This window comes from Elephas maximus, chromosome 11 (genome assembly GCF_024166365.1).
Source record: "Elephas maximus indicus isolate mEleMax1 chromosome 11, mEleMax1 primary haplotype, whole genome shotgun sequence".
NCBI lineage: Eukaryota > Metazoa > Chordata > Mammalia > Proboscidea > Elephantidae > Elephas > Elephas maximus.
This window is the reverse complement of record NC_064829.1, coordinates 9,526,427-9,553,229: the sequence shown is the minus strand read 5'-3', so window position 1 is coordinate 9,553,229 and position 26,803 is coordinate 9,526,427. Positions and strand designations below refer to the sequence as shown.

General features: G+C 39.7%; 2 protein-coding genes across 9 annotated transcripts in view; one reads left to right on the top strand and one right to left on the bottom strand.

Moving 5' to 3' along the window:
• Window positions 1–909, top strand: part of PRELID3A (PRELI domain containing 3A) — a 150,825-nt gene extending 149,916 nt beyond the window's left edge. The window contains exons 6-7 of one of the 2 annotated variants that reach the window (XR_007519295.1): window positions 149–277; window positions 653–909. Coding sequence is in view for 1 of the 2 variants with exons in the window: in XM_049901005.1 (XP_049756962.1) it covers window positions 149–199 (51 nt within the window). In the remaining variant the exon portion in view is untranslated. Of the gene's footprint in view, window positions 1–148; window positions 348–652 lie in introns of those variants that run through there. The other variant, XM_049901005.1, reaches the window with a different exon arrangement.
• The window catches only part of SPIRE1 (spire type actin nucleation factor 1), a 366,727-nt gene that overhangs the window by 55,284 nt on the left and 284,640 nt on the right, over window positions 1–26,803 (bottom strand). For all 7 annotated transcript variants that reach the window (XR_007519293.1, XM_049900991.1, XM_049900993.1 and 4 more), the window contains exons 7-8: window positions 15,800–15,886; window positions 14,151–14,280 (exon numbers count right to left, since the gene is read on the bottom strand). Coding sequence is in view for 6 of the 7 variants with exons in the window: in XM_049900991.1 (XP_049756948.1) it covers window positions 14,151–14,280; window positions 15,800–15,886 (217 nt within the window). In the remaining variant the exon portion in view is untranslated. The remainder of the gene's footprint in view (window positions 1–14,150; window positions 14,281–15,799; window positions 15,887–26,803) is intronic.

The window sequence follows — 26,803 nt, the reverse complement described above, 5'->3', positions numbered from 1 at the left end:
ATATATTTGAAGTAAGAGGTGGATTTCCAGGAAACATTCAGTATGTAAGTGTGTTCCTTGACATTGTTTAAAAGAACCATATAAATTATTTATTGCAATGACATATATCTAATTTGATATTTACAAATAACTCTCTGCTTATTTTTAGAGATCAATGGGCCAAAGAGCAAAGCCCTGTGGACCTGGAGAGAAGGTGTGAGTACGCAGGGGAGAGACAAGAAAAGAAGAAAGGAAAAGAGAATCAGAGGGGAGTAAAGGAACGGAAAATGAAGAAGACGTAAGTACCCACAAATCAGTTACCATTTCAGGTAAAAATTTTAATAGAGAACTTGATGAAACTTGCGTTTATTTTATTATTACTTTCTCATGGGTTAAGTAGCTAGAAGAAGTAAATAATTGATGGGGGCGGGGAGGTTACTGAAGGGAGAAAAAGAACAAAAGCAACAAGCTTTGAAACGAATTATAAACCACAAGGAGATGGACAGAGCAGTGGGCTGCTACACTTTGGAGAAGAACTGAAAGGTTTTTCTGAAAGCAAAAGAGGAAATGACTGGGCTAATTGACGGACTCCTTTTCAAGAAAAAAGGTAGTAAGTGTATAAATATGGTCACAAGCGCATTTTAAAAAGTCTTATTCTATACATTTCTTAAAGGTCTGTTCATGTTGCTGGAGCAGTCACCCTTTCAGAGAGAAAGCACCAAGGGTCAAAACGCGCACACTCTTGCACCTCTGTCAGCCGTTCGTGCTCCAGCTGCGGCTCCCACCATTGGCCTGGTAGCAGCTCACTGCCACACTTACAGGTATGGTAATAAGAATACCCTGAGGTGGTCTGCAGAAAAGCACTGAAACAGTTTTAATGGTTATCTATTTAATATTTCTGAAAAAATATAACTACTATCTCAGATATATGATTTTACGGATGTTACTGCTCAAGAAAATTTGTAAAGCTATTTTATTTATGGTAGATTAAAAAAATTAAATAGATAACAGTACAAGTGGTACTTAGGTCTGGCAAAAATCACAATGGTGGCATATGAAGTGAGGTTTGGGGGTAGTGGGCGCCATGAGTTCATATCATCCTCAGTGCAGGGGACCTGAGAGACTGCCAAACACTTTCAAAGTGCCTGAACACAGTGCTACGAGATTAATAACTGCCATCTGAGCGCACTGATGGAAACTGCTGAAATAAACACCTCGTACTAAATTTCCCAACAGTTACGTGCTTGGCTGCTAACTGAAAGGTTGGTGATTCAAAGCCACTCAGTGGCTCTGTGGGAGAAAGACTTGGCAGTCTGCTCCCCATAAGATTACAGGCTAGAAAACCCTATGAGGCAGTTCTACTCTGTCACATGGGGTCACTGTGAGTCGAAATCAACTCAAGGGTACCTAACAACAACAACAACACAAAATTCGAACCTTTGAGATAAATGGAATTAACAAAACATTGGTTATGATCTCTATATGAAACTATACGTGAGTCTATCTCACACTACGTACTTCTTAAAAATCCGGTAGAACATACCAAGACATTTTAAAGTCATCGGATTACTTTTTTTTGTTGTTGTTCAAATGAGTAAATCTTCATTATTACTCCAATGTATCAAATGAGAAAAAACAAATACTTGGATCAGGCTTTGCATTTCTTTGATATAAGGCAGCATTTCTTGAGAAAATATTGGTGCTATTTAAGCAAAATATTTAAGATGCCAGATGTGGTTTTAGAAGTCACATACCTTAGCTTAACAAAAACACCAAACGCACTGCCGTCAAGTCGATTCCGACTCATAGCGACCCTACAGGACAGGGTAGAACTGCCCCGTAGAGTTTCCAAGGAGTGCCTGGCAGATCTGAACTGCCGACCTCTTGGTTAGCAGCCGTAGCACTTAACCACTACGCCACCAGGGTTAGCTTAGCTTAGAAATATAAAATATATGCCCATGTTAAACACTTTATTTAATAACTTTATATGTATTCAATACACCCAGCTGCTGCCTCATTTGGTTGGAGGCAATATGACTGGGGTACAGACTACATATTTAATATATACACGGGGAAATTAAATTATACTTACCTTAACTCATGATGAATAGATTGTGAAGGTTTTCCACCAACAATATTTCTAAGACATAGAACCTTTGCAGTAGAACATTACATCTTATTCTGCACTTAAGTTCAGAGGTATTATCTATGATACTTGTTTCAATGTTTATTCTTAGTTTGTTCATTTTCCAACTTAGAGAAGAAATATATTCCGAATCTTCACATTTAGGTTAGAAGAAGGATCAATTGTTTCCGTTTATATTTTGGGGCATCTTAGTTATTTAGTCAAAATGCAATAAGGAAAAACGCAAAAGTAGCACATGAAACTGTGAATGAAGCAACTGGAAATCATGAGGTACAAAATAAACTACAGGAAATGACAGCAGTGAAACCAAATAAAAACCCTTGGCTGCTCTTTCACATCAAGGAGCTGAAGTACCCAGCACTCTCCCAGCACAGACGCACTGCACTGGGTAGACTGTGCACGTGCCCAGGTTGCCTCTGGGGACCGACTTGTCACTGCTCCAGGGGACCAGCCACTCCCTCACAGTCCAACTGATGGACATCTCTAGCAGACATAAGAAGACACAGATTGTCTGAAATGGATACTGCCAATTTTTAGAGATGAGTACTAACACATAATGGAGCCCTGGTGACGCAGTGGTTAAGAGCTCGGCTGCTAACCAAAAGGTCGGCAGTTCAAATCCACCAGCTGCTCCTTGGAAACCCTATGGGGCAGTTCTACTCTGCCCTATAGGGTCGCTATGAGTCGGATTCAACTCGACAGCACCTGGCAACAATGGCAGTAACACATATGTTCCAAAACATCTCAGAGTTTATTTTCCAGAGCAAATTTTTTACAGGATCATTCTGTGTAAGGGAAATGTTGATAACATAAAAACTATCAAATGGACAAAGAAAATAGAAAAAGCTCTTAAATGGTCAGTCAAAAACATTAAGTGAAGACTGAAATATTTATATGACTTTCTTTAAATCACAAATATTAGAGTCATCATGTCTGAGACCAACAAGAATAAACAAAAAATTTTATACTTTGAAACTAGTTTAACCCAGTAAATATTCATACACAGAGTATGATACCAGAACTCCCTGGCTTTTTAAATATGAAGTTCTAGGTAGGGAATACCAATAAATCTTTGTATCTTAAGGGGCATCTGTGGCATACAAGGAAAAGAAAATTCTGAAAGAAAATACTAGTGTCAACATCTTATCTCATTTTACATTCAAGACAGCAGCTTCTGCAATTAAAAACTGTAGCTTGCAAAATATTTTGAGATTAAGTTGGCTTATAAATAATTCAAAAACTTCATAAACAAAAAAAAAGAGGCTGATTTTACAGATCAGATTTAGTCATTAGCAGCCACCTGTCTGTTAACACCTCTCATTTAACAGAAGGGGTCTGAGCAGTACTACAAATGCGGGCCACAGAATTCTGTATTAAAACCAAAGGCAGTACAGCGCTCTCGTATGTTTATACTCTATACATTCCAACTCACTGGTGACTAGGCTCCACCCTGTGTGACGCGGTGGGACAGAAGACGGCTCCTGCCCACTCACTGAGGCTCCGTGGTCATCTCCGACCTGGCTCTGGAGATGAAATCTACGTGGCCCAGTCTTAAGGCCATATCTGAAGTAGCTTAGTTTTCAGTTTAGCTATTTAAATGACCGAATGCTTTAGAGACTAGGAAGACTCAAAACTTGCTTCTTAAAAGTTTTTTTCTATTTCCTTAAGTAGAGGCTGTCTTAGACTTTAGGAGCATCCAGTGAGTCAAGGATAACAGAGAGGCGGGCAGCATGGACCGTACCCCAGGATGGGGCAACTGGCTTCCCCAACCACTACTTGATGGCCAACAGGTTTATTGTAGTTTTAATTTTTTAAAGTACACTGTTCTCAAATAAGCAGAATGTTTTATTTTACTGACCACAGCTTAGTTCAAGAAGCCTTTCCATTTTCTTTTTGACATGTTTGAACAAGTAAATGAATGAAAGGTATTTCACAGAAAGCAAAAAATGCATGTCAGGTGTGAAAGTGCTTTTTTTTTTTTACCTGACAAGTCAAAACTGTGAGACATGCTAAGTGGCCGCATTGCTGAAAAAAAGAAAACAAACAATAGAAAGAAAGCAATTTAGCTGTTAGGAATTCCAGGGAGGATAAAAAAAGGGGAGGATTAAGGAAGATCCTTAGTGACACATTTCAGATTCTAGGGCAGAGGCTAGTGAACACAATCTGAAATACAATAAATTCATGCAAGAGTCTTAGTTTCAATTATATCACAGCACATCAAAGACGGAGCATCTCTTATCTGGCCCAGGCTCGGCTTTCCCATTACTGTCTCAGACACTGCCACTGCAAACAGGAAGCACGGTTACTGAAGAGGCAGTCTTTCCCCTTTCACCCAGCAAAAGGGGCAGTCTCCTTTCTTCATACCAAAAACTTATCCACTAGTACTTCCAAGAGTCTTCAAAACTGCTGAGGCTAACACAGTGTACCTCTGAACATCTTTGTCATATTCTTCCTTTCTTCTAAATCCTCTTCATATCAAATAGGGAAGGATGATTTGAAATGTTAATTATTTTTCCTTGTATTTTTGGAAGGCTGAGGTCCTAGCTGGCATTACAACTGGTGGGCAGGAAAAGGGCCTTTGTAGACAGAAGAGGATATTACCTCAGGTCTACAGTGGGGATGGAAGTACAGGCATAGCAGGCCGAATATCTCCCCAGCTAACGTCGTCTTCCAGTTGATGGCCTCTTGAGTGTAATACCTAGATTTAATAGAGTATCTCTCTCAATGTGCTTTTCAGATGTTGTAAAAGGAACAATTTGTATTTACAACACAAAATCACAGTACAGAATATATATTTTAAATGATTTGAAGGAAAAGCACTGTTTAATATCCCAGTCACAACTTAGCAAGATGCCAGAATCATATGCAGACATTCTGAAAAGCACAAGTATCAACAAAGTGGGTGTGTATCTCGGAAGGGGCAAATAAAAGCAACTAATTGTTAAAAATCATACTTGCTGTTTGATGGTCTGGGAATAATACTTTAAGTATTTACATTCTAATATATAAGTTGGGATGTAGCTTATTTAAAGGTTTTTTATTTATTTAATTTAAACATTTTACTATTTTAATTATCTTTCAGAAAACTGGTTACGTTTCCTGCATTGATGTTGCTAAATACCATGTTATAATATTTTCAATTTAAAATAATAAAAAATAGGCTCCTGGTTAGAATTTCTGGGCAAATTATTGACATTTATAGGAGATGCCTGTTCTTAGGTTGGGAGAGAACTTTGGGGAGATGGCTGATCTCCAGAAAGGAAACAGCTATGTGGAGAATCAAAGAGCCAGGTACTAGGAGACCCAGCACAGGCAAAGCCCCCAGGAGGGATAGGGAGCTGCAGTAATGACTAAAATTGAATTTTTTTTAAACCGACACAGCAATGTAAGGGCTTTTATTTAATTTAAAGAAATATGATACTCTGTCTTAGGCTGGGATCTCCAGAAAAGCAAAACCCATGAAGCGTGTATTTACGTATGTGTATGCATGCTGGTGTTGTGGTTAAGAGTTATGGCTGCTAACTAAAAGGTCCGCAGTTGAATCCATCAGGTGCTCCTAGGAAACCCTATGGGGCAGTTCTCCTTTGACCTATAGGGTAGCTGTGAGTCGGAATCGACTCGATGGCAACGGGTTAGGTTTTTTTTTGGTGATATATATATATACACGTATGCACATACATATATACATAATACATATATATGTATTATGTGTATGTGTACATACAGAAAGATTTATCTCAAGGAAATGGCTCATGCAGTTGTTGAGGCTGACAAGTCCCAAGTCCATGGGTCAAGCATCAGGCTGGAAGCTTCTCCTGACTGATGTAGCTGCAGAGGCTGATGAACTGAAGATTGGCAGATCAGATGGCAGGCAGCTGGCTCAAGTTCCAAGAACTGGAGGTCAGATGATGGCGAGCCAGATACAGGACCAGAGTGAGCAAGAGTGAGTGAGCTCTGCACAATGTCCACGTATGTTGGATGGAGGACACACCCTGAGGAAGCTGCCCTTACACTGATTGGCTGATCACATCAAATCAAATCATGGAGGTGATTACATTATATCACAATATGGAGAATAACTATATCATTACGTAACTGCCAAATTACATCATCACGTAACTGTGAAACCACTGAGAATCATGGCCCAGCCAAGCTGACACACAACCTTAACCATTACAGTCCACTCCTTGTCAACTCTGTACTTGTACACATCTCTTTAAACCATACACAGTCTCTAAAGACGATTACAAAGTCACACCTACGCCTCACATGATATAACATGCATACAACTGAAAACACACCAGCCCTGTTTACATCTTATATTTAATAAGAAAAGAAAAATATTTCATACATACATACAAGCAAGGAATACTCATAATTACAGTCCTCATTTATGCAACTGGTCATGTGATTACAAGTGATATTTAGAACTACCTTCGGCCACTGCCCACTTGCATTCTCTTTGCCCTCAGCAAGCATCTCAGCTTCTCATGGTTCTTTTTCCTGGTGGGGAACCCAAATCTTATTTACTGAAGGGTCTGGGCCATAAGCACTCATGTCGGAATTGGACTGCTGTAGTTTTCCACTGACTTTAAGCACAGGCATGGTAATACAAAGAGATGTCCTAAGGGATTTTCTGTATTCCAGGCATAATCTTCCTTACCTCCATTAAAAATTACCTCCATTATGTTATATCATTTCCTCTTGGTAATCAGGATCAAACACATCAGTTACTACAGTTAACTCCCTTCTTTACCTGTTGATCTTGAGGCATGAAAAGCCCAAAGTGGCTGGGTAGCATTCATAACTTCCAGTTCAATGGAATCAATGTTGTATCTCCTCGTGGGTGCTGGTTTAGAGCATATACAGCCTCCCAGAGAACACTACCACAGCCCTGCAAGGTACTGCCACCTTGCTAGCTCCGTAATTACGTCTTTAGAAGGCCATCCCATTGTTTTATCACACCAGCTACTTCAGGATGATGGGGAGCATGATAAGACCAGTGAATTCCATGAGCATGGGCCCACTGCTGCCCTTCATTTCTTGTGAAGTGAGTCCCTTGATCCGTGGCAATGCTGTGTGGGATACCATGATGGTGGATAAGGCATTCTGTAAGTTCACGGATGGTAGTTTTGGCAGGAGCACACCGAGTGCAAGGAAAGCAAATCCATATCCAAAGTCAGCGTCTGGAACAAAGCACTGCCTCTTCCATGATGGAAGGGGTCCAATGTAATCCATCTGCCACCAGGTTGTTGGCTGATCACCTCAAGGACGGTGCCATACTGGGGACTCAGTGTTGGTCTCTGCTGCTGGCAAATTTGGCACTCAGCAGTGGCTGTCTGTAGCCAAATCAGCCTTGGTGAGTGGAAGTCCATGCTGTGGAGCCCGTGCATAACCTCCATCCCTGCCACAATGGCCACTTTGTTCATGAGCCCACTGGGCAATGATGGAAGTGTTTAGTGAAAGAGGATGACTGGTTTCCATAGAACACAATCATCTTACCCACCTAATTGTTAAAATCCCACTCTGCAGAGATCACCCTTTGGTGAGCACTCGCATAAGACACAAATACCTTCACTTCTATGGCCCATTCAGAGAGGTATATCCACATACCTCTTCCCCACACCTCCTTGTCTCTAATTTTCCAATCATGTTCCTTCCAAGTCCCTGACCATGCAGCCAAACCATTGGCCATAGCCCATGAATCAGCATACAATTGTATATCTGGTCATTTCTCCTTCCAAACAAAGGGAACAACCAGGTGCACTGCTTGAAGTTCTGTCCATTGGGAGGAGTTCCCTTCACCACTGTGACACACTGGCTGCAACAATGGGCTCAAGCATAACAACGATTGTGAGCATGGTGCAGGACCAGACAGTGTTTTGTTCTGTGGTACACAGGGTCACTGAGTCAGAACCAACTCGACGGCACCTAACAACAATAACAACTATCCTTCAGGGATGTCCCAGAAAGGTGCTGTAGTGCTGCCACTGTCCACTTTTGAACGGTGCCTGCATATTGTGAAGAACCATCTGTAATCCAGGCACAAGATTTCTTTTCCTCAGTAAACTGATCATAAGCAACTTCCCATGAGCTCATAGGCGCATACCGGGAGATGGCAGGTAACGTGACAGCAGTGGAGATCATGGGAATTTAGGCCACTTCCTCATGCAACTTACTTGTGTTTTTAGGTTTTGCTTACCCCCAATCTCATATATACCACTTTCATTTAATGACGATGCGCTGCTGTGCACTTCTGACTTTATGGCTCTATAGGTCAAACAACACCCAGTTCATGATGGGCAACTCATGATGGGAGTAAGAGGGCTGGTTCTGGTGGCAGAAGTGACTGAATGGAATTTAGGGGCTCAATGTACCCGGCTTCCTGATTATCGGCCCATATCACCCCATCCCAAGTTTTAGGATTCCATTTCTTCCCAATCAATGCCCTCACTTTAACTTCAGACACCATTTGAGGTAGGGAATTCCGTTGGTGCTATAATTCAGTCAGTCTTATGATAAGACTCTAGGTTTGGTTTTCAGGAATATCAGCTGTTATTACAACAAATAAGGCTTCTTTCGGGGCACAAGTGGCAACTTTGAGATCTTTTATGCGGTGCTTGAGCTGTGGCTCTGAAGGCCTGAACTTATTTCTTCTTTCACCACTTTGTCTAGTGAAAGCAGGACCAATCAACCAGCTTCTCTATACTTCTTGTTCTGACAAAATTGTAGAAAATTATCAAATATGTGATCACCCAGGGCCTTGCTTCTCATCAGTACTTGAAGTATTGATGGTAATATTTTGCATATTAATATTGCCACCCCATGCCTTGAATTAGCAGCACCCTTTTTATTACTGGATGCAGAGTCATCAGCGCCTTTAAGACTAGTCAGACTTGAGAACCAATACAGAAAAATCACCCTTATGATTTTGTTTCTCTATAACCACTCTTGGTACCAAATGTCTTAGGCTGGGTTTTCTAGATAAGCAAAACCAGTGAAGCATAGATACATACGGAAAGAGTGAGAGAGATTTATTTCAAGGAAATGGCTCACGTGGTTATAGAAGGTGGCAAGTCCCAAGTCTGAGGGTCAGGCATCAGGCTGGAGGCTTCTTCTGACTCATGTAGCTGCAGGGACTGATGAACCAATGATTGGCAGGACAGACGGCAGGCCGCTGGCTCAAAGGCTGACTAATCCAAGACTGGAAGGTAAGATGGCAGCCTGCTGGCTCAAGTAGTATGAACCTGAGGTCAGATGATTACGAGACAGATGATGGACCCAGAGTGACTAACAGCTAGCATGCTGTGCCAGAATATCCATATATAGTGGATGCAGGCCACACCCCTGAGGAAACGCCCCTTACAACTGATTGGCTGATCACATCATGGAAGTTATTACATTATATCACAAAATGGAGGATAACTACATCATTACATAATGGCCAAATTACATCATTACATAACTGCCAAACATCATTATATAACTGCCAAACTATATCACCACATAACTGTCAAACCACTCAGAATCACAGCTACCAAGCTGACATACAACCTTATCGATCACATATTTCTTACCCATCTATATTTGTGGTATGAAATTAATACCTGTTACAAATATAAATTTCTGATATTAGTTCAAGACTCAATATCACAACATCTTTAATTTAGTAAAAGATTCTCTATCAGGCTACCTGGAATAATCTTCTACTTGTCATCCTAAAAACTCTGCATTTCTAGACTTAAATGCCATCTATTCTAGATTTTCCTAATCATGTACAGCAAACAAAATTCCATGCATTCTCGAAGTATTCCTCAATGTTATTCTGGCATATGAACATATCTTTTGAAATAAGACTATTGCTTAAGAGGAGGATGCTATTACTTCTTGAAAGATGAAGCTCATTTCTTTTCCAAGAGGGCAGTAATAGATGATCACAGCAATGAAGATGCTTAGAAAAAAGAAAATGATCAGAGATATGAGCTGAGACTGATGCATGAGGACAGTAATCTCACACTTAAGAGGAAAAAAAAGAAATAGCCTATAAAACAGCAGGGAAGTAGGCAAATAAAACACAACTTGGCCATATGTTAGTATATCATGTCCTTATAAATTATGCTTTGAGTCATATGTAATGATATAGGAAAATGTTCATGCCACATACAGTGTTAAATGAAGAATGCAGAACCTACATACTGTTTTTCATCTTCATTTCATAACGCAAAAGTAGATTTAATAGTGAATGTTGAAATTATGGTTAACATTTTTTCTTTAAATTTTCCTTATTTCTACAATGGGTTTCTAGTTGCTAATACATGGAGGGGAATGATTACAAAACATCCGTAGGGAGACTTTCTTCAAGTTACTTCTGCAAACCTTATCCTAACCAAACACCTGAAAGCAAACTTTTATAGTAAGAAGCAATGTAAATCTGCAGGAAAACCTGAGCCCAAATCCTTTACGTTTCAGTTAAGGCTCAGAATCAATTTGAACTTAAAATTCTAGAAATAAGACTCACTTTATATAACAGCTCAATTCTGGTTGCTGTGAAATACTAACTCCCAAGGGTATACGGTGTAATGGATTACTTAGAATGGCCTTTCAAACCATGGCATTGTAACTCCCACCCAAGGGATTGGGCAGGGCTGTGCAAATAAGATAATTGTGGTCCACCAAGGGGACTGGTCAGTTTTGCCTTAAAAGAGAGGTAATTCCAGAGCAGAGAGAAGAACCCACCACCACCAAGGATGGAGAGACCGGCAGCAGAGACCCACAGGAAACAGCACAGTGGGCTTCCCAGCCCACAAGGCGACAAAACTGAGTGCCTTTGGTCAGAGACTGAGGGCTATTGAGAAGCCTATGCCTGACCCACAAGTTTGAGACTTTCCAGCCTCCACGACCTTGTGAACCATTTCCTTTATATGGTTTGTGAGTTCTGTGGAACTTTGTAGTGAATTAGGGAACCCAAAGCGGGAGGGAGAGTACTGAGGGGAGAGGGAGTAGTTGATGTTAGAGATGATGGAGCGCTACAGAAGCTTGGAAAAGCTGGACATTTGGGACATGTTCAACCTGTACCTTGTTGGAGCCAGCTTTGTGGTGATCCTTATTTGTTTAGGTTAAAATAAAATAATAAACATATTCAACATAAAAATGACAACTACCCTAAAGTAGGTTTCCTATTAGTTACATCTAAATACATATTTTGTTCCACATTAAACTGAAGAATATGCATGTGATGAAGCTTTGCTATGATGCTCACGGGCGTATGCCTATGTAAAAAAAAAAAAAAAATTTTTTTTTTTCTATGTAAAGGGAATTCTAATTCCTCTTCCAAACTACCTTAGATGGCCTCACTTAAGGCTCTATGGATTGAGTGTTGTTAACTTTTGTTTATATCTCCTGCCAACAAGAACAAGCATAGCACTTCGGTTACTCTCTGTAAGCATTTTGTGGAGGGGACTATGTCTTATTCAGCCCTGAATTCCCAGTTGCCGACCCAGTGTTTAATATACAGTAAAGGTTCAAAACCTTTGGAAAAATGGAAGAATCATCTAAGCACATTATGCCTGTCTTGTTCTTTTCCATATCCTATTTTCATAATCTCCAATTACTCCCTCTTCTGTAAATCAATAAATTTAATTTTGCCATGGGTGTTTTGGAAACCTCGGTGGCGCAGTGGTTAAGTGCTATGGCTGCTAACCAAAAGGTCGACAGTTTGAATCTATCAGGTGCTCCTTGGAAACTCTACGGGGCGGTTCTACTCTGTCCTGTAGGGTCGCTATGAATTGGAATTGACTCGAGGGCAATGGGTTTTATATATGTTTTATCTCATAGGTTTGTTGAAATCTTTTCCATTATTCCCTTTCAAGGTATAGTAATTTTTTTTTTTTTTATCTCGTCTTTAACTATCATCTTGCGGTACTATTTCTTTATATTTTAAAAGTGGTTTTTACCCTTTTGTGGTTCTGGGCCCTTTGGGAGTTGAAGAGAGCTGTGGATGCTTCTCTACAAAAATGCACATACATACACTTTATGAAGTACGCAAAATTTTTCATATTTAAGGGGCTTCACAGACATCCCTCAGGCCCATTTAAACACTCTGAGGATAAGAACCATTGGTTTACATGTTTTGGTTCATTATTATATAAAAGTTCTTATGCGTTTGTCACTTAGCATGCTTTAAACATCATTTTTAAGAGATAAAACTTGCTCCCAGAATTAGAGAGGAATAAATGGATACATTTATTCACTCTGCAGCTTTGGAACTGGAAGGTGTACTGAATTAAGAACAAACATGGGAGTTCTTTTCACAGAACAGTCACTGTACTAGGAACTGGCAACACAACAATGAATAAGAAATGGTCCCTGTCACAACGGTGCTCTAGTATAACAGAAGGATAGGACATCAAAGACAGACAGTATGGTGTGACTGAAGACTTCAAACAGGAAGAGGGGAAAGTTAGAGGGCTGATTTAAAAAACAAGACAAGATGACACCTTGCATTAGGATACTGGCTGTTGAGTTGAAAGAGTGGAAGACTAGAAAGATCCTAAGGGAGTAAAATCAACACAGGTTGGCCATTAGGTAGGAGTCAAATATGATGCTGAGGTGTCTACACTGGGGTCTCTGAGCTGGGGACCACAGGAGGAGATGGTTTGGGGAGAAAGTAGTCATCCACTCTCACGTGTGGACAGGTTTAGTTTTTCTTGCTTATAGGATATGAGGTAGTCCTATCTAGCAGACACCTGGGTGTATGGGTCTGAATTTTTAGAGAGAGATCCAGGCTATAGACTGGTCACTGGAATACAGATAGAAACAAAAACCACGGTGGGTGGTGTGGTTGCTCAGGGAGAAGGGAACCCAGAATAGACCGTCGGAAGAATCAAGAAGAATCTGAAAGAGGCAGAGAAAGAGGTCAGAGGAGAAAACAAGGAGAATGTGGTGTCCCAGAACTGGTTCCTTTCCTCTTCAGGTACCACGATCTTATAATCTATTTTCCTAAAGGAAGTTTCTCTGAATTCTTAGGGCATCCTTAATCTTACAAATTAGAGGAGAACCATATAAATAAAAATGTTTATAAACATTTTATAATATTCTTGCTATAAATCAAAACCAGTGTGTGCCCACGTTAATTTTGTGTGTTCACGTTACAGTACACACATTATCCAAAAATTCACTGCCGTCAAGTTGATTCAGATGTATAGTGACCCTATAGGACGGAGCAGAACTGCCCCATAGGGTTTCCAAGGCTGTAATCTTTGCGAAAGCAGACTATCACATCTTTCTTCTAAAGAGTGGCTGGTTCTTTCGAACAATTGACCCTAGCAGCTAAGTGTTTAACCATTGTACAACCAGCGTTCCTATACACATTATAGTATACATTAAAATCATTTAAAATTATAAATATAAAGGGAGTTTGAGAATAAGTGAAGTGATATCAGATACCAATGCTTTCACCACATAATACCGTACCTTTAAGTCCATAGTTAAGACAGAAACTTGAAGTAAAACTATATATTGGATCATCTATATTTTTAAAACATGCTTTGTGCATGTACTACAACTTATAAAGTACCTTTACCATGACCTTATTTAATTCTTACATCAAAGCCATACTGTAGGTAAGACAAGAATTATTATCCTCCTTCTGCTGATGAAGAAACTGAAGCTCAGAGAGGTAAAGAGATTATTCTAGAACCACATTCCAGAAAGGGCAGTGTTCTTTCCATTATGCCACGATGCTCTCATGTGGGTCAACGCCATGAAGAGAAGCAATTTCCTACCCTATCAACTTCAAATACAAATGGTGAGTGTTAGGTTATGTATGTGTATGTGAGAGAGAAAGGGAAAGAAGAAGGAGATGAAGAAGAGAAAGAGAGGAAAGGAAACGAAAGAGATGAACAAGGAATGAGAAGGCTGTGGAATATCTTTCCTTTCCACTGGTATCCTCAGTGGGCTGGTTGCATACAGACAGTTTCGCACATGGGTGGCTGCAGAGCAGGAATGCAATAAGCAGTGGACTCACCAAGTCGGCTACGTCTGATCTCCTCTGGTGAGATGGGTCGCAGCTTTCTTTCTGCTTTAATTTCTTCCAATATTCTTTCATGGAGGCTCCGTGGGCGTGGTGGGGTTGGCTTTAGTTTTCTGGCTGAGGCCTTGAAAATAAAAGGTAATGGCTAAAGACTTGAGTCATTGTCCTTAAAATTGTTTTTACTGAATTTCACTTATGTGGTATACTATTATGAAACTAATCATTGCCTGAAATGTTACTTGATAATGCACTTAAAAGACATTTTTTCAAGTTATTAAATATCAAGATTCCTAAAGCAATAGGGAGATTATTGGATTTCACACTGATTTAGTCACATGTGCGCAACTAATTTTAAGTAGTTTTGCTAAAGTTATAATTATGTTCGGCAGTTCGAATCTGCCAGGCACTCCTTGGAAACTCTACGGGGCAGTTCTAATCTGTCCTATAGGGTCGCTGTGAGTCGGAATCGACTCGACAGCAGTGGGTTTGGTTTGTTTTGGTTTATATACTAGCACAATAAGCAATAAGTTAAAATATAAGTTATACCTTATACTTTATTACTGTCATTGGGCTGCCTGGGTGGTGCAAACAGTTAAGGGCTTGACTACTACCTAAAAGGCTGACAGTTCAAACCCATCCAGAGGTGCCTTAAAGACAGGCCTGATGAACTGCTTTCGAAAGGTCGCAGCCTTAAAAACCCTATGGAGCAGTTCTACTCTGCACACAGAATCGACTTGACAGCAACCAACAACAATAACAATTATTGTCTTTGAATTTCTGAGTAACTCAACAAAGCCTTCTGAGCTACTTATGATCATCTTTCTTTTGTAGTTGAGGAAATGAAGTCTCAGGGAGGCTGAAGATCTTGCTCAGAGACAGATAAACTGCAGAGCTAGTGTGCAAGTCTAGGTTCATGTGACACCGTGCTTTCTACTCTACGTGCCGTCTTCTTAAAATCACTTCCTCAGTGGCCTCTTTCCCTTCATCTAAAAAGGATCTTAAATGGGGATTATTAATTATGCTTTAGATGGACACAAGCTAGGAAAGAAACACCATTCCCTTTCTGGTCATTTAATATGCATAGGTTTAAGAGGATTTGGTGAGTACTGGCCATCTTGCCAGAGGGAAGAGAAGAGAAGAATAGAGGAAACAAACCAACATTCAAGCCAGATTAGAATATTTTGACTCTATGGTCACTTTTTTTTTTTTTTATGGTCACTAGGAAGAATTCTGTTAACAGAGGGAAATAATTACTATAAAAGTGGATATACAACAGAGAGGATTTACTGTGAAATAGGATCAATATGACAACTGAATTGAGGAGGAATTAGCACTACAAAGTAAACTAGAAGGGTGGTACATCCTGGCAACTATCCATTACTAAATTTAGCCAGTATGATTAGAAGGTATTTGGTGATATGTTACAAATACCATAACCACGTTGCTTTGAGTTAAAACATTCTAAGGCAGCAGTATAGCGAATAATTTTAAATATCTTTTGTGAATAAGAACGTGGTGCTGAGAAGAAAAGCTGAGCCTGAAAACTGACCACCAGACTCAGCTGAGTTCCACAGATGATACCCTAAAAGGAGACTAAGTCATCACGCAGACTCCAATCAAGAGGAGTGTGGCACATTACATACTGGATTTAGAGGAGGTCTTGATCTGATAAAGTCCAGGATGATTTCATGAGCACTTTTTTTTAATCGAGGTGGAATATCACCATTCACCTAAAAGGACAGAAAAAGTACACTCCTTTGATTATCATTTGAAGTTTCTGGGTATAGCTGTTATCTCAACATATGCGACAAAATTACTTAAGTATAATTTATCTCTACCAAAGACACATTTCAAATCAACGAAGTGGGGAGTAAATGGCTGGGTAATTAAAAGAAAAATAAACACATAGAACTGAAGGAAATCTAAGTTCAGTTTAGTTCTATCATTTTGGGGAATTACGTATGGTAACATCCCTTCCAACAATAAGTTTCTGCAATTACGAATGTGAACTGAATAATATTTACATATATTAAGTACTTCACAATTTTAAAAATCTTTCACCTAAATGCAGAACAGAATTTCAAATTCTCACGGACTTCAGATTTTCTGGAGCCACGGAGGGTAGATGAACCTCCGAAATGACTGCTCTGAGACAATCTTTAAATCTTAAACTCTAAACCAAAAATATCCCCTGAAGTCTTCTTAAAACCAATAGCAGTTTAGCTTAAGTAGTAAAAAATGCCTGCCTTGAGCATCGTGCTCTTTTAAGAACTATCTATATGGGATTAAATTGACAAAAGCAATGTGAAAGATTAGATAAGAAACTTAGCGGGCAGTGAGTTTATGTTAACAGGGGAAGCATAAATTGAAAAAAGGAGGGTGAGAATGGCTGCACAACTTGAAGAGTGTAATCAATGTCACAGAATTGTACATGTAGAAATTGTTGAATTGATGCATGTTCTGCTGTGTATATTCTCAACAGCAGCAACAAAAAATATATATGTGTATGTATAAAAGTCTTTTACCTCTCATTTCATGCTTGTAAAAACCTTAGGTAATAGGAAGGACAGGTGACATCATTCACATTCTGTAACTAAAACTCAGAGCAGAGAGGGTACCTGCCTGCACTCACAGAGGGAAGAATTAGCATAGGCCTGGGTTCTGACTTCTCTAATGGCCTCTCTTCTTAAATTCATGTGTTAAAAATGTTTTTCTTTGAGAAATTTAAAAAGACCCAGAAAACCATACAAAATAACCCATGCACACATTCTGTAAATAATTTGTCATATTTGTTTTCCACTTTCTTGAAAAAAATGGAACTTTGTCACTCCAAGTCCCCTCCCCTGCCCAAGATACAACTCCTCTCCCCTAAGTTGAGGGTGTGGGGCAAGTCTGCTGGCTGCTGATCCAGCACTCAAGCCCCTGGTACTTCCTGCTGGGAAGCACCGATTTGGTTCAAGCGCCTCCACCCACCTCCCAGACGTAAGCTTTGGAAGTAAATGCTGCTGACCTGAGCCACGCACAGGGTTGCTAGTTAATTGGTTAAGCAACCTAGAAGCAAAGCCAAAACCTTAACGTGATGACACCTCATCTGTGGATTTCATGTTATGTAAGATTTTTTTTAAAAAGCCTTACTGTACACAACTTACTGGCAAAATGTTTTCCATGGGGTCTTTACCATTTTGGACTCCCACCAGCAATGGATGAGGGTTCCAATCTCTCTACATCCTCATCAACACATTATTTTCCATTTTGTTGATCACAGTCATTCTACTGGGGATGAAGTGGTATCTATCTCACTGTGGTTTTGATTTGCATCTCTCTTATTAAGTAATGGGAAACCCTGATGGCATAGTGCTTAAGAGCTACAGCTGCTAGCCAAAATGGTCAGCAGTTCAAATCCTCTAGGCACTCCTTGGAAACCCATATGGGGCAGTTCTACTCTGTCCTATAGGGTTGCTATGAGTTGGAATCTGCTTGATGACAATGAGTTTTGTTTTTTTTGGTATTAAGTAATGACTTTGAACATCTTTTCATGCGCTTGTTGGCCATTTGTATATCTTATTTGTTGAAATGTCTATTCAATTCCTTTGCTCATTTTTTTAATTAGGCTTTTCTATTTTTGTTTAAGTTGCAGTAGGTTTTATATATTCTGGATGTTACTATTGGTTCTCCAACATTTCTCCCAATCTGTAAGTTATCTCTTCTATTTTCATACGGTTTTGCCTTCACTTTGTTTCCACCACAATGGCAAGGCGTAGAGAATAGATTAAATGAGGCCAAGGTAGTCGGTTCCATTCCCAAAGAATGCACATTATCTTCAGTTTCCTCATTAGTCAGAAACTGGATCCTGGATCCCAACTACAAAATGTGGGTCAGTGCTCCACCAATATGAGGAACAGTAACTTAGCCTAAGTCCCATTCTCCGCTGGGTCAGTGAGATTAAGTTCACAGAAACACAAAACACATCCTAAAACAAGGTGTCTGAACTGCAACTATGTATGATGATTCCTAGATGAATGCAAATGAGACACAATGCCTTAAATAAGTCAATAAACAAACAACTTTTACTACACAAAGCATTCTTTTTGTAAATTTTAAGACATCTACCCTGAACTCCATGCTGTTTTTGAAATAAATTTTTTAGGCAGCTGAATTTGGAGTCAAATAGATGATTGAAATCTTATTAACATATCTGCAAACATGTTAGCCTCAGATTAAAAACACCACTCAGCAGAGAGCTCCAGGTACAACAGAGCATGAGTGAAAATGCTTTGAGCTTACTCTTTACAAAAAATATTTGTTTTAAATGAAATTAGTACATGATATTATACTGATAAGAAAAAAAAAGTTTTTTAAATGATTAAATATGAATAGCTGAGTTTCCATTCTCTTTACTTAGCCTAAAACTTGAAAAATTTTTCCACATAAAACAGCTCACCACTAGAATTGCCTGGCCCATAGGACTGGTACTGGGTGTGTACTGATCTTTATACCTATACCAGCCCCTTGCACAGGAGGACGTCAGAATAAACTTGTCCAAGTGAACTATATTCAATTAGCCAGACAGAAAAAGAAAAACAATGGCTAGAGTGAAGCAGAAACATTTTTTTTTATCCCTCACTTCTAAACCACAACTTCCAAGTTCAAAAAATGTATTATTTACAGTTAAATATACTAGATTGAAGTGGCAAACAGATGCGTCACTCATAATCATCATAAAGGAAACAATTTTAATATCACCTGCCATTTTGAAGTTCTTAGTGCCCTCAACAAATGAAATGTTTAAACAACTTGATCCTTGGAAAAGCAACATTCTTCCTATTTTAAACCAAAGCAGAACCACTTTTGATAACATAAGACCACAACTAAAAATGTACAAAGCCAACCTATCTACAGTTTAGTGATAAATACTAGATCTCTAATAACATTCCAAAAAGGTTTCCTCTTATTTAAAGAAAAACAAGTATCTCCAACATTGATACAAATTTTCATGTGCATAAAGGACAATTACAAATCAATAAAAAAGACTAAAAACACAGAAGAAAAGTGTACAACAGACCACTACTAGGGAAAATTATACAGCACTTGTTGTTAGTTGCTGTCAAGTTGGCTCCGTCTCATGGTGATCCCACGTACAACGGAATGAAACACCATCCAGTCCTGTGCTATCTTAATTATCCATGGCATGCTTAATTGAGTCCATTGTTGCAGCCACTGTGTATTCTGAATGCCCTTCCAACCTTCAGGGTTCATTTTCCAGCACTATATCGGACAATATTCTCTTGTGGTCCATAGGAGTTTCCACTGGCTAATTTTCAGAGGCAGATCTCCATGCCTCTCTTCCTAGTTTGTCTTAGCCTGGGAGCTCTACTGAAACCTGTCCAACATGTGTGGCCCTGCTGGTATTTGAAATACCAGTGGCATAGCTTCCAGCAACATGGCAACATGTAAGTACCACAGTATGACAAGCCAACAGACTAGACTATATGCCAAGCACGTCTTAGGGATTTTTATCTTAGCACCTTTTTAATATTATATCATTTGATATACACAGCAATCCTATGAGGTAGTTATTATTGCTTCTGTTTCACAGATGAGAAATCTAAAGCACATAAAAGTGAAGTAACGTGTCCCAAACTCACACTGGTAAGCGGCAGAACTAATACATCAACATAAGCACCCTACTTTGAGAGTGAATGCTCTTAAGCGTCATACATACTGTCTAAAACCGATTTAAAAGATGTTCAACATTACTCATAAAGAAATGGTAAACTAAATGAGATCACCTACAGAACCAGTAGATAAAAGTTTGATAATCTACGACAGTATTGGTGAAAAGTAGGGAAAAGTCATTGCTATATCTTAAAAAACAAAACGTCATATGAATGGAATCATACATATGCTTCCTCCTGAGTCTGACTACTAGCGCTCACCACATTGTCTGTAAGATCCAATTATCCTGCTGGACACAGGAGGAGTTCATTTTCATTGCTATTACTCCATTTATAAATACACCAAAATTTATTTACTCATTCTACCGCTGATGGATATTTGGTCTATTTATACATTATGGTTATTACAAATAATGCTGGGAGGTATGTTTTCATATATGTCTTTTGGAGCACATACGTATATACCTGCCCTATTTAAGAAATCTTTGTCTACCTCAAGGTCATGAAGACATTCTCCTATGTTAGCTCGGAGAAGCTTTATTGCTTTACAGTCACCGAACCAAAAAAAACCAAACCCGTTGCCATCGAGTTGATTCCGACTCATATCGGCCCTATTGGACAGAGTAGAACTGCCCCACAGAGTTTCTAAGGAGCGCCTGGTGGATCCAAACTGCCGACCTTTTGGTTAGCAGCCGTAGCACTTAACCACTATGCCACTAGGGTTTCCGGTACAGTCACAATGAGACCTAAATCCACGTAGAATGGTTATTTTTAGTATGTGTATGCTGTGAAGTAAGGGTTAAGACGCATTTTTTCCCCATAAGGAAATCCAGTTGACTACAAACCATTTATTGAAAAGACCATCCTTTCTCTCCTGTTTTACAATGCCAACTTTGTCATTAACCAAGTGAACGTATCTGTGTTTGTCTGTTTCTGAGCCCCTTATGCTGTCCCATTGTCTAGTTAATTGTCCTTGAGCCAATACTACACGATATTAATTAGTATAGCTATGGAATAAGTCTTGATAACTGGTGGCATGACTCTTCCAACTTTGTTCTTTTAAGGCTGTCTTGGCTATTCTTGCCCTTTGCATTTCTATATACGTATCAGCCTGTCAATTCCACCTTCTTCCACATGTCTGCAGGGTTATCGACTTTATATTAAATTTATAGATATATTGGGGAGAATTGGCATCTTTACAATGAGTCTTTTATTCTGTGATCATAGCAGATCTTTCCATTTACTTAGGTCCTCCTTGGTTTCTCTTTTCTCTCATGAATAATTTATAGTTTGTAAGCAGCGGTTGTGCATAACTTTTATTAGATTTACACCTAGATTTTTTTTTATGCTAATATAGCGGGGTTTGGTTTTTAATTGTGTAAAATTTAAATAGCTTTAATTTTTTTATGCTTATCAAAAGACAGTATTAAGAAAATGATTAGGCAGGCCACAAACTGTGAAAAAGTATTCACAAACATATATCTAACAGAGGACTAACATCCAGAATATATAAAAAACTACCGTAACTCAATACAAAAGATAAACAGACCTGACACAAAGCAAAAGTGCTCAACATTATTAGACATCAAGGAGATTAAAACTACACAGAGATACCACTACAGACCCACCAGGAGGGGTAAATTAAAAAGACTTCCAATATCACATATTTCACAAGGTTGTGGAGCAACTAAAACCCTCACACATTGTTCACTGGAATGTGAAATGTTACAAGTAGTTTGGAAAAAGTTCTAGCAGATTCTTTATAAAACCAAATGTATCCATTATGCAGCAATTCCACTCTTTGGTATTTCCAAGAGAAATGAAAATATATATTCACAAAAAGACTTGTATAAGAAAGTTCCTAAAAACTTTATTTATAATTGTAGATAAAAAAAACTGGATATAGCTCAGGAAACCATCAATAACAGAATGAACAAAATGGGAAATGCACATGAAATGGAACACGGCTTATCAATATAAAGGAATGAATTACTGTTCCATGAAGCGGCATTGATGAATGTCAAAAGCATTATGTATCAAACAAGCTTTACACAGTGTATGAATTCATTTATATGAAATTCTAGAGGCGATGAGACTAACCTGTGGTGAAAAAAATGAGAATAGTGGTTGCCTCCAATAAAGTGAGGGTAGGGGTTGACTGAGAAGGCACATGAGGAAACTTTCTGGGGTTACAGTAATGTTCTATGACTTGAGAGAGGTTTGGGTTACATAGATGTATACATTTTTTAAAAAATCATCAAGAGTACACTTAAGATTTGTGCATTCCATTTTATGTAAATTTTATCTCAAAGGAAAAAGCTGTAAGGAGCCAACGTGTTGCTACAGACAGAAGCACCATGCCATCCCTTCATAGCAAAGACCCGAAAAACTAAGTAAAACAGAGACAAACAACATTCCTGGAACCTGAAATGTCAAATAAAGAAAGAAAGAACTCGGCCAAACACGGAATGGAATAAGAAATTGACAGAGAACAGAGTGAGGGGAGATAGGCGCAGAGGTCCCCTATCAGCTAAGGCAGCACGGATTCAGATTTGCCATCTTGGACTCCTGTTGGGGGTGGAGGACAAGGAGTACGGGAAAGCAGCTTCACAGAGCTCTTGGCAGGAGGCAGAGCACCTGGTAAACAACAATAATTCGCTTTCCGACCCTCCATTCTCTTCCCCCCGCTCAGCCTCTGCAGTTTCCCATTTGGCTGCAGTTGCTCAGCCAGCTGCGAAGTGCAGGGTCCATGGTGCTTGGATTTATCCTGCCCACATCAGGGTTCAACAGACAGGGAGTATGGGAAAGCAGCTCCACGGAGCTCCCAGCAGAAAACAGCACCTGGTAAACAGCAACATACGCTTTCTTGCCAGCCACAGTCTCTTGGCCAGGAGGCACCTGCTCCAGCCCCATGCGACTTGGATTGCCCTGCCCACACTGTCCAGCTCCATCAGTGCCATCTGTCTGTTGCTGGTGTTGCTTTATTGCTGCGTCTTTTGTTTTCCTCCCTGCCTCTCACCCCCACCCACACACACGCTTCTCTCTAGGACACCTGGTTCCATGTGTCAGCTTTGCTTCTTCTTGAAAGGCCATGAATCGCCTCTCGGCTGGGTAAATGCTTCCCTGGACCACGCTGCCATGCTGGTGGGATTCCTGGGACCTTTCTTGTTTCCTTTTGTTGGTTTGTTCTCTTTTATCTTTTCAAGATTCGGGAGCCCCTTCTAGCTGGGCTGTAGTGCCAGGCTTGGGAGCCACTTCCCTGGTCTCTGCAGCTGGGCTGGTGGGACCCCTGTGGGCATTTCTCTTTTTTGGTTTTTTTGCTTTGTTTTGTTCTGTTTTATTTTGTTTTCCTTTTCACAGCTTGGGAGCCCCTTCTAGCCAAATGTACTGCACGGTCTGGGAGCCAGTAGCCTGGAAGTCACTATCCTGGTCTCGCAGCCACACCAGTGGATTTCCTGGAGACTTTTTTTCTAATTTTTTTTTTCTTTTTGTTTTTCTCCATTTCTCATCTCTCCACTCCAATGGTAAGCTCACTTAGCACTCTTTGCTTGCAGCTCTTGTTTCTCTATACTTTCTTCTTTCCCATACCCATCTTACCTTCACAAATCACAACCTCCCTTCTCCCTCCTGCCTGCCTGCACCGTGCACTTGGATCCACAGTCAATGCCCACGAAAGCAGCAGTCAAGAAATCAAATGACATATTACACTGGGAAAATTTGCTGCAAAAGGCCTCTTCAAAGAATAAAAATGCAAAGGTGTCACTTTAAGGACTAAGGTGCACCAAACTCAAGCCATGGTATTTTCAATTGCCTCATACGCATGGGAAAGCTGAACAATGAATAAGGAAGACCGAAGAATTGATGCCTCTGAAGTATGGTGTTGGTGATGAATACTGAATGTACCATGGACTGCCAAAAGAAAGAACAAATCTGTCTTCAAAGTACAGCCAGAATGCTCCTTAGAGGAAAGGATGGTAAGACTTCATCTCACATATTTTGGCCACGCTATGAGGAGGGACTAGTCCCTGGAGAAGAAAATCATGTTTAGTAGAGGGTCAGTGAAAGAGACGAAGACCCTCAATGAGATGGACTGACACAGTGGCTGCAACAATGGACTCCAGCAAAACAAGGACTGTGAAGACGGTGTGGCACTGGGCAGTGTTTCATTCTGTTGTAAATAGGGTTGCTGTGAGTAGGCACTGACTGGGCGCACCTAACAACAACAACAACATACTCTTCATTTCTTCCTGCAAATTCAGGTTAATGTACTGTGTCATTTCTTTCCTCCAGTATAGCTTCATTTCCTCCCTTTCCTCTGTGCCTTTATTGTCATATATATTACATCTGTATATGTTATAACCTCAGCTATATAAGTTTATAATTGTTTTTATGTAACTGTCTTTCAAAACCCTTAAACCCACCAACTCACTGCCGTCGAGTCGATTCCGACTCATAGCGACCCTCTAGGACAGAGTAGAACTGCCCCATAGAGTTTCCAAGGAGCGCCTGGAGGATTTGAACTGCCGACCTCTTGGTTAGCAGCCGTAGCACTTAACCACTATGGCACCAGGGTCAACACCCTTAAGAGACAAAATATATTTATACTGATTTTTATAATTATTAATATAATTACCTTTAAAAATTTACCAGTGCTCTTTTCATTCTTTGTATGGATTCAAGTTGCTACCTGATGCAACTTCCATTCTGCCTGAAGAAATTCATTTAATATTTACCATAAGGCAGGTCTGCTAACAATAAATTCTCTATGTTCATCTTGGAATGTCTTTATTTTTGAAGGGTAGTTTTTACTGGATATGTAATTTTTGGTTGATAGTTTTTTTTCTTTTAGCACTTTGAATATGTTACCCCACTACCTTCTGGTCTTCATCGTTTCTGGTAAAAGTCATCTATTACTCTTATTGACAATTTTCTTGTACATGATGAATAACTTTTTTCTCTTGCTGATTTTAAGACTTACTTTCAACATTTTGACTAGACCATATCCAGGTTTAGTTGTCCTTGTGTTTAACCTACCTGGAGTTGATTAAACTTTTTAGATTTGTGGATTTATTTTTTGAACATTTTATTGTGCTTTAGATGAAAGTTTACAGAGCAAATTATTTTCCCATTCAATAATTTATACACAAATTGTTTTATAATATTTACTGTAATCCCCACAACGTGTCAGCCCTCTCCCCCTTTCCACCCTGGGTTTCCCATTTTGTCTATTTTTCCTGCCCCGTTCTACCTTCTCATCTTTGCTTCTGGGAAGGTGTTGCCCATTTGGTTTTGTATACTTGATTGCTCTAAGGAGCACGTTCCTCACAGGTGTTACTGTTTGTTTTATAGACCTCTCTAATATTTGGCTGAAAGGTGAACTTTGGGAGTGACTTCAGTCCTGAGTTAGAAGGGTATCTAGGGGCCCAAGCCATGGGCATTTCTTCCAGTCTCTGTTAGATCAGTAAGTGTGGTCTTTTTTTTGGAATTTGAATTTTATTCCACATCTTTAACCTGCTCTGTCCAGGACCCTCTACTGTGATGCCGGTCAGAGCAGTCAGTGGTGGTAAGTGGGCACCATCTAGTTCTTCTAGTCTCAGGCTAGTGGAGGCTGTGATTCATGTGGCCATTAGTCCTCTGGACTAATTGCTTCCTTGTGTCTTTGGTTTTCTTCACTCTCCTTTGCTCTGGACCGGATGAGACCAATAGTTTTATCTTAGATGGCCACTCATAGCTTTTAAGACCCCACATGCTACTCACCAAACTAGGATGTAGAACATTTTCTTTAAGAACTGTTAGGTCAATTGAGTTAGATATCCCCCGAGATCATGGTCTCTAGTTCTAAAAAAAAAAAAAACTAAGCCCCAGCAATTGGAACCTGTGAAGTGTTTGGTTGTGTGTAGGAGCTTTTACGACAGTTCCTCCTGTGTGATCTATTACATATATGAACATACATGCTGCACATACAAATATGTATGTTAAAAATATTGACAGCCAAACCTACATATATATGTGTGGCTGCTGCTATACTCGTTACTACCACTACTCAGCTAAATATCTACTTATATATATCTGCTTGTAAATTTTTCTTTGTTTTTACTGTTGGTGTACTGTTGCATATGTTAGAGTATTAATTGTGGTTGTCTTTTTTTTTTTTTTGCATTCCTCTCAGTGTCTTCCTTTGCCTTGATCAAGCTGTGCTGACTTCCCCTATGCAGTGTATTGTCTTTCCCTTCAGCAAAGTTAACACGTCTACTATCTAGTGATTTCCCTCCCCATCCCTCTCCTCTGCCCTAACCATTGAAGGTTGTTTCCTTCTGTGTGTAAACCTTTTCTTGACTTTTTATAATAGTGGTTCCATACAATATGTATCCTTTTGTGATTGACTTATTTCACTCAGCGTAACGTCCTCCAGATTTATCAACGTTGTGATATGTTTTGAAGATTCATCATAGTTCTTTATCATTGTGTAGTAATCCATTGTGTGCATGTACCATAGTTTGTTAATGCATTCATCTGTTGATGGGTACTCTCTTAGGCTTGGTTCTCTAAAAAAAAAAAAAAATTTTTTTTTTTTTTGTAAAGCATATAAATATATATCTAGAGAGATTTATATCAAGGAAACAACTCACACGATTGTAGAGGCTGGAATATCCCAAGTCTGAGGATCAGGATAGAGGCTTCTCTCAATTCATGTAGCCGCAGGAGCTGGCAAACCCAAGATCAGCAGGTCAGAGGGCAGGGCTCACAGGCTGCAAAGATTGATGAATCTCAAGATTGGCAGGCAAGATCACAGGGCTTCTCCTGATTCACATAGCTGCAGGGCCTACCAAACCCAAGATCAGCAGGTCGGAGGGCAGGGGTCCTTGCTCACAGGCTTTGAAGATCGACAAATCCCAAGATCGGCAGATAAGCTATAGCTCAAGTCCCAAGAACTGGAGGTCAGACGAACAAGAGGCAGCCGCAGGATCCAGA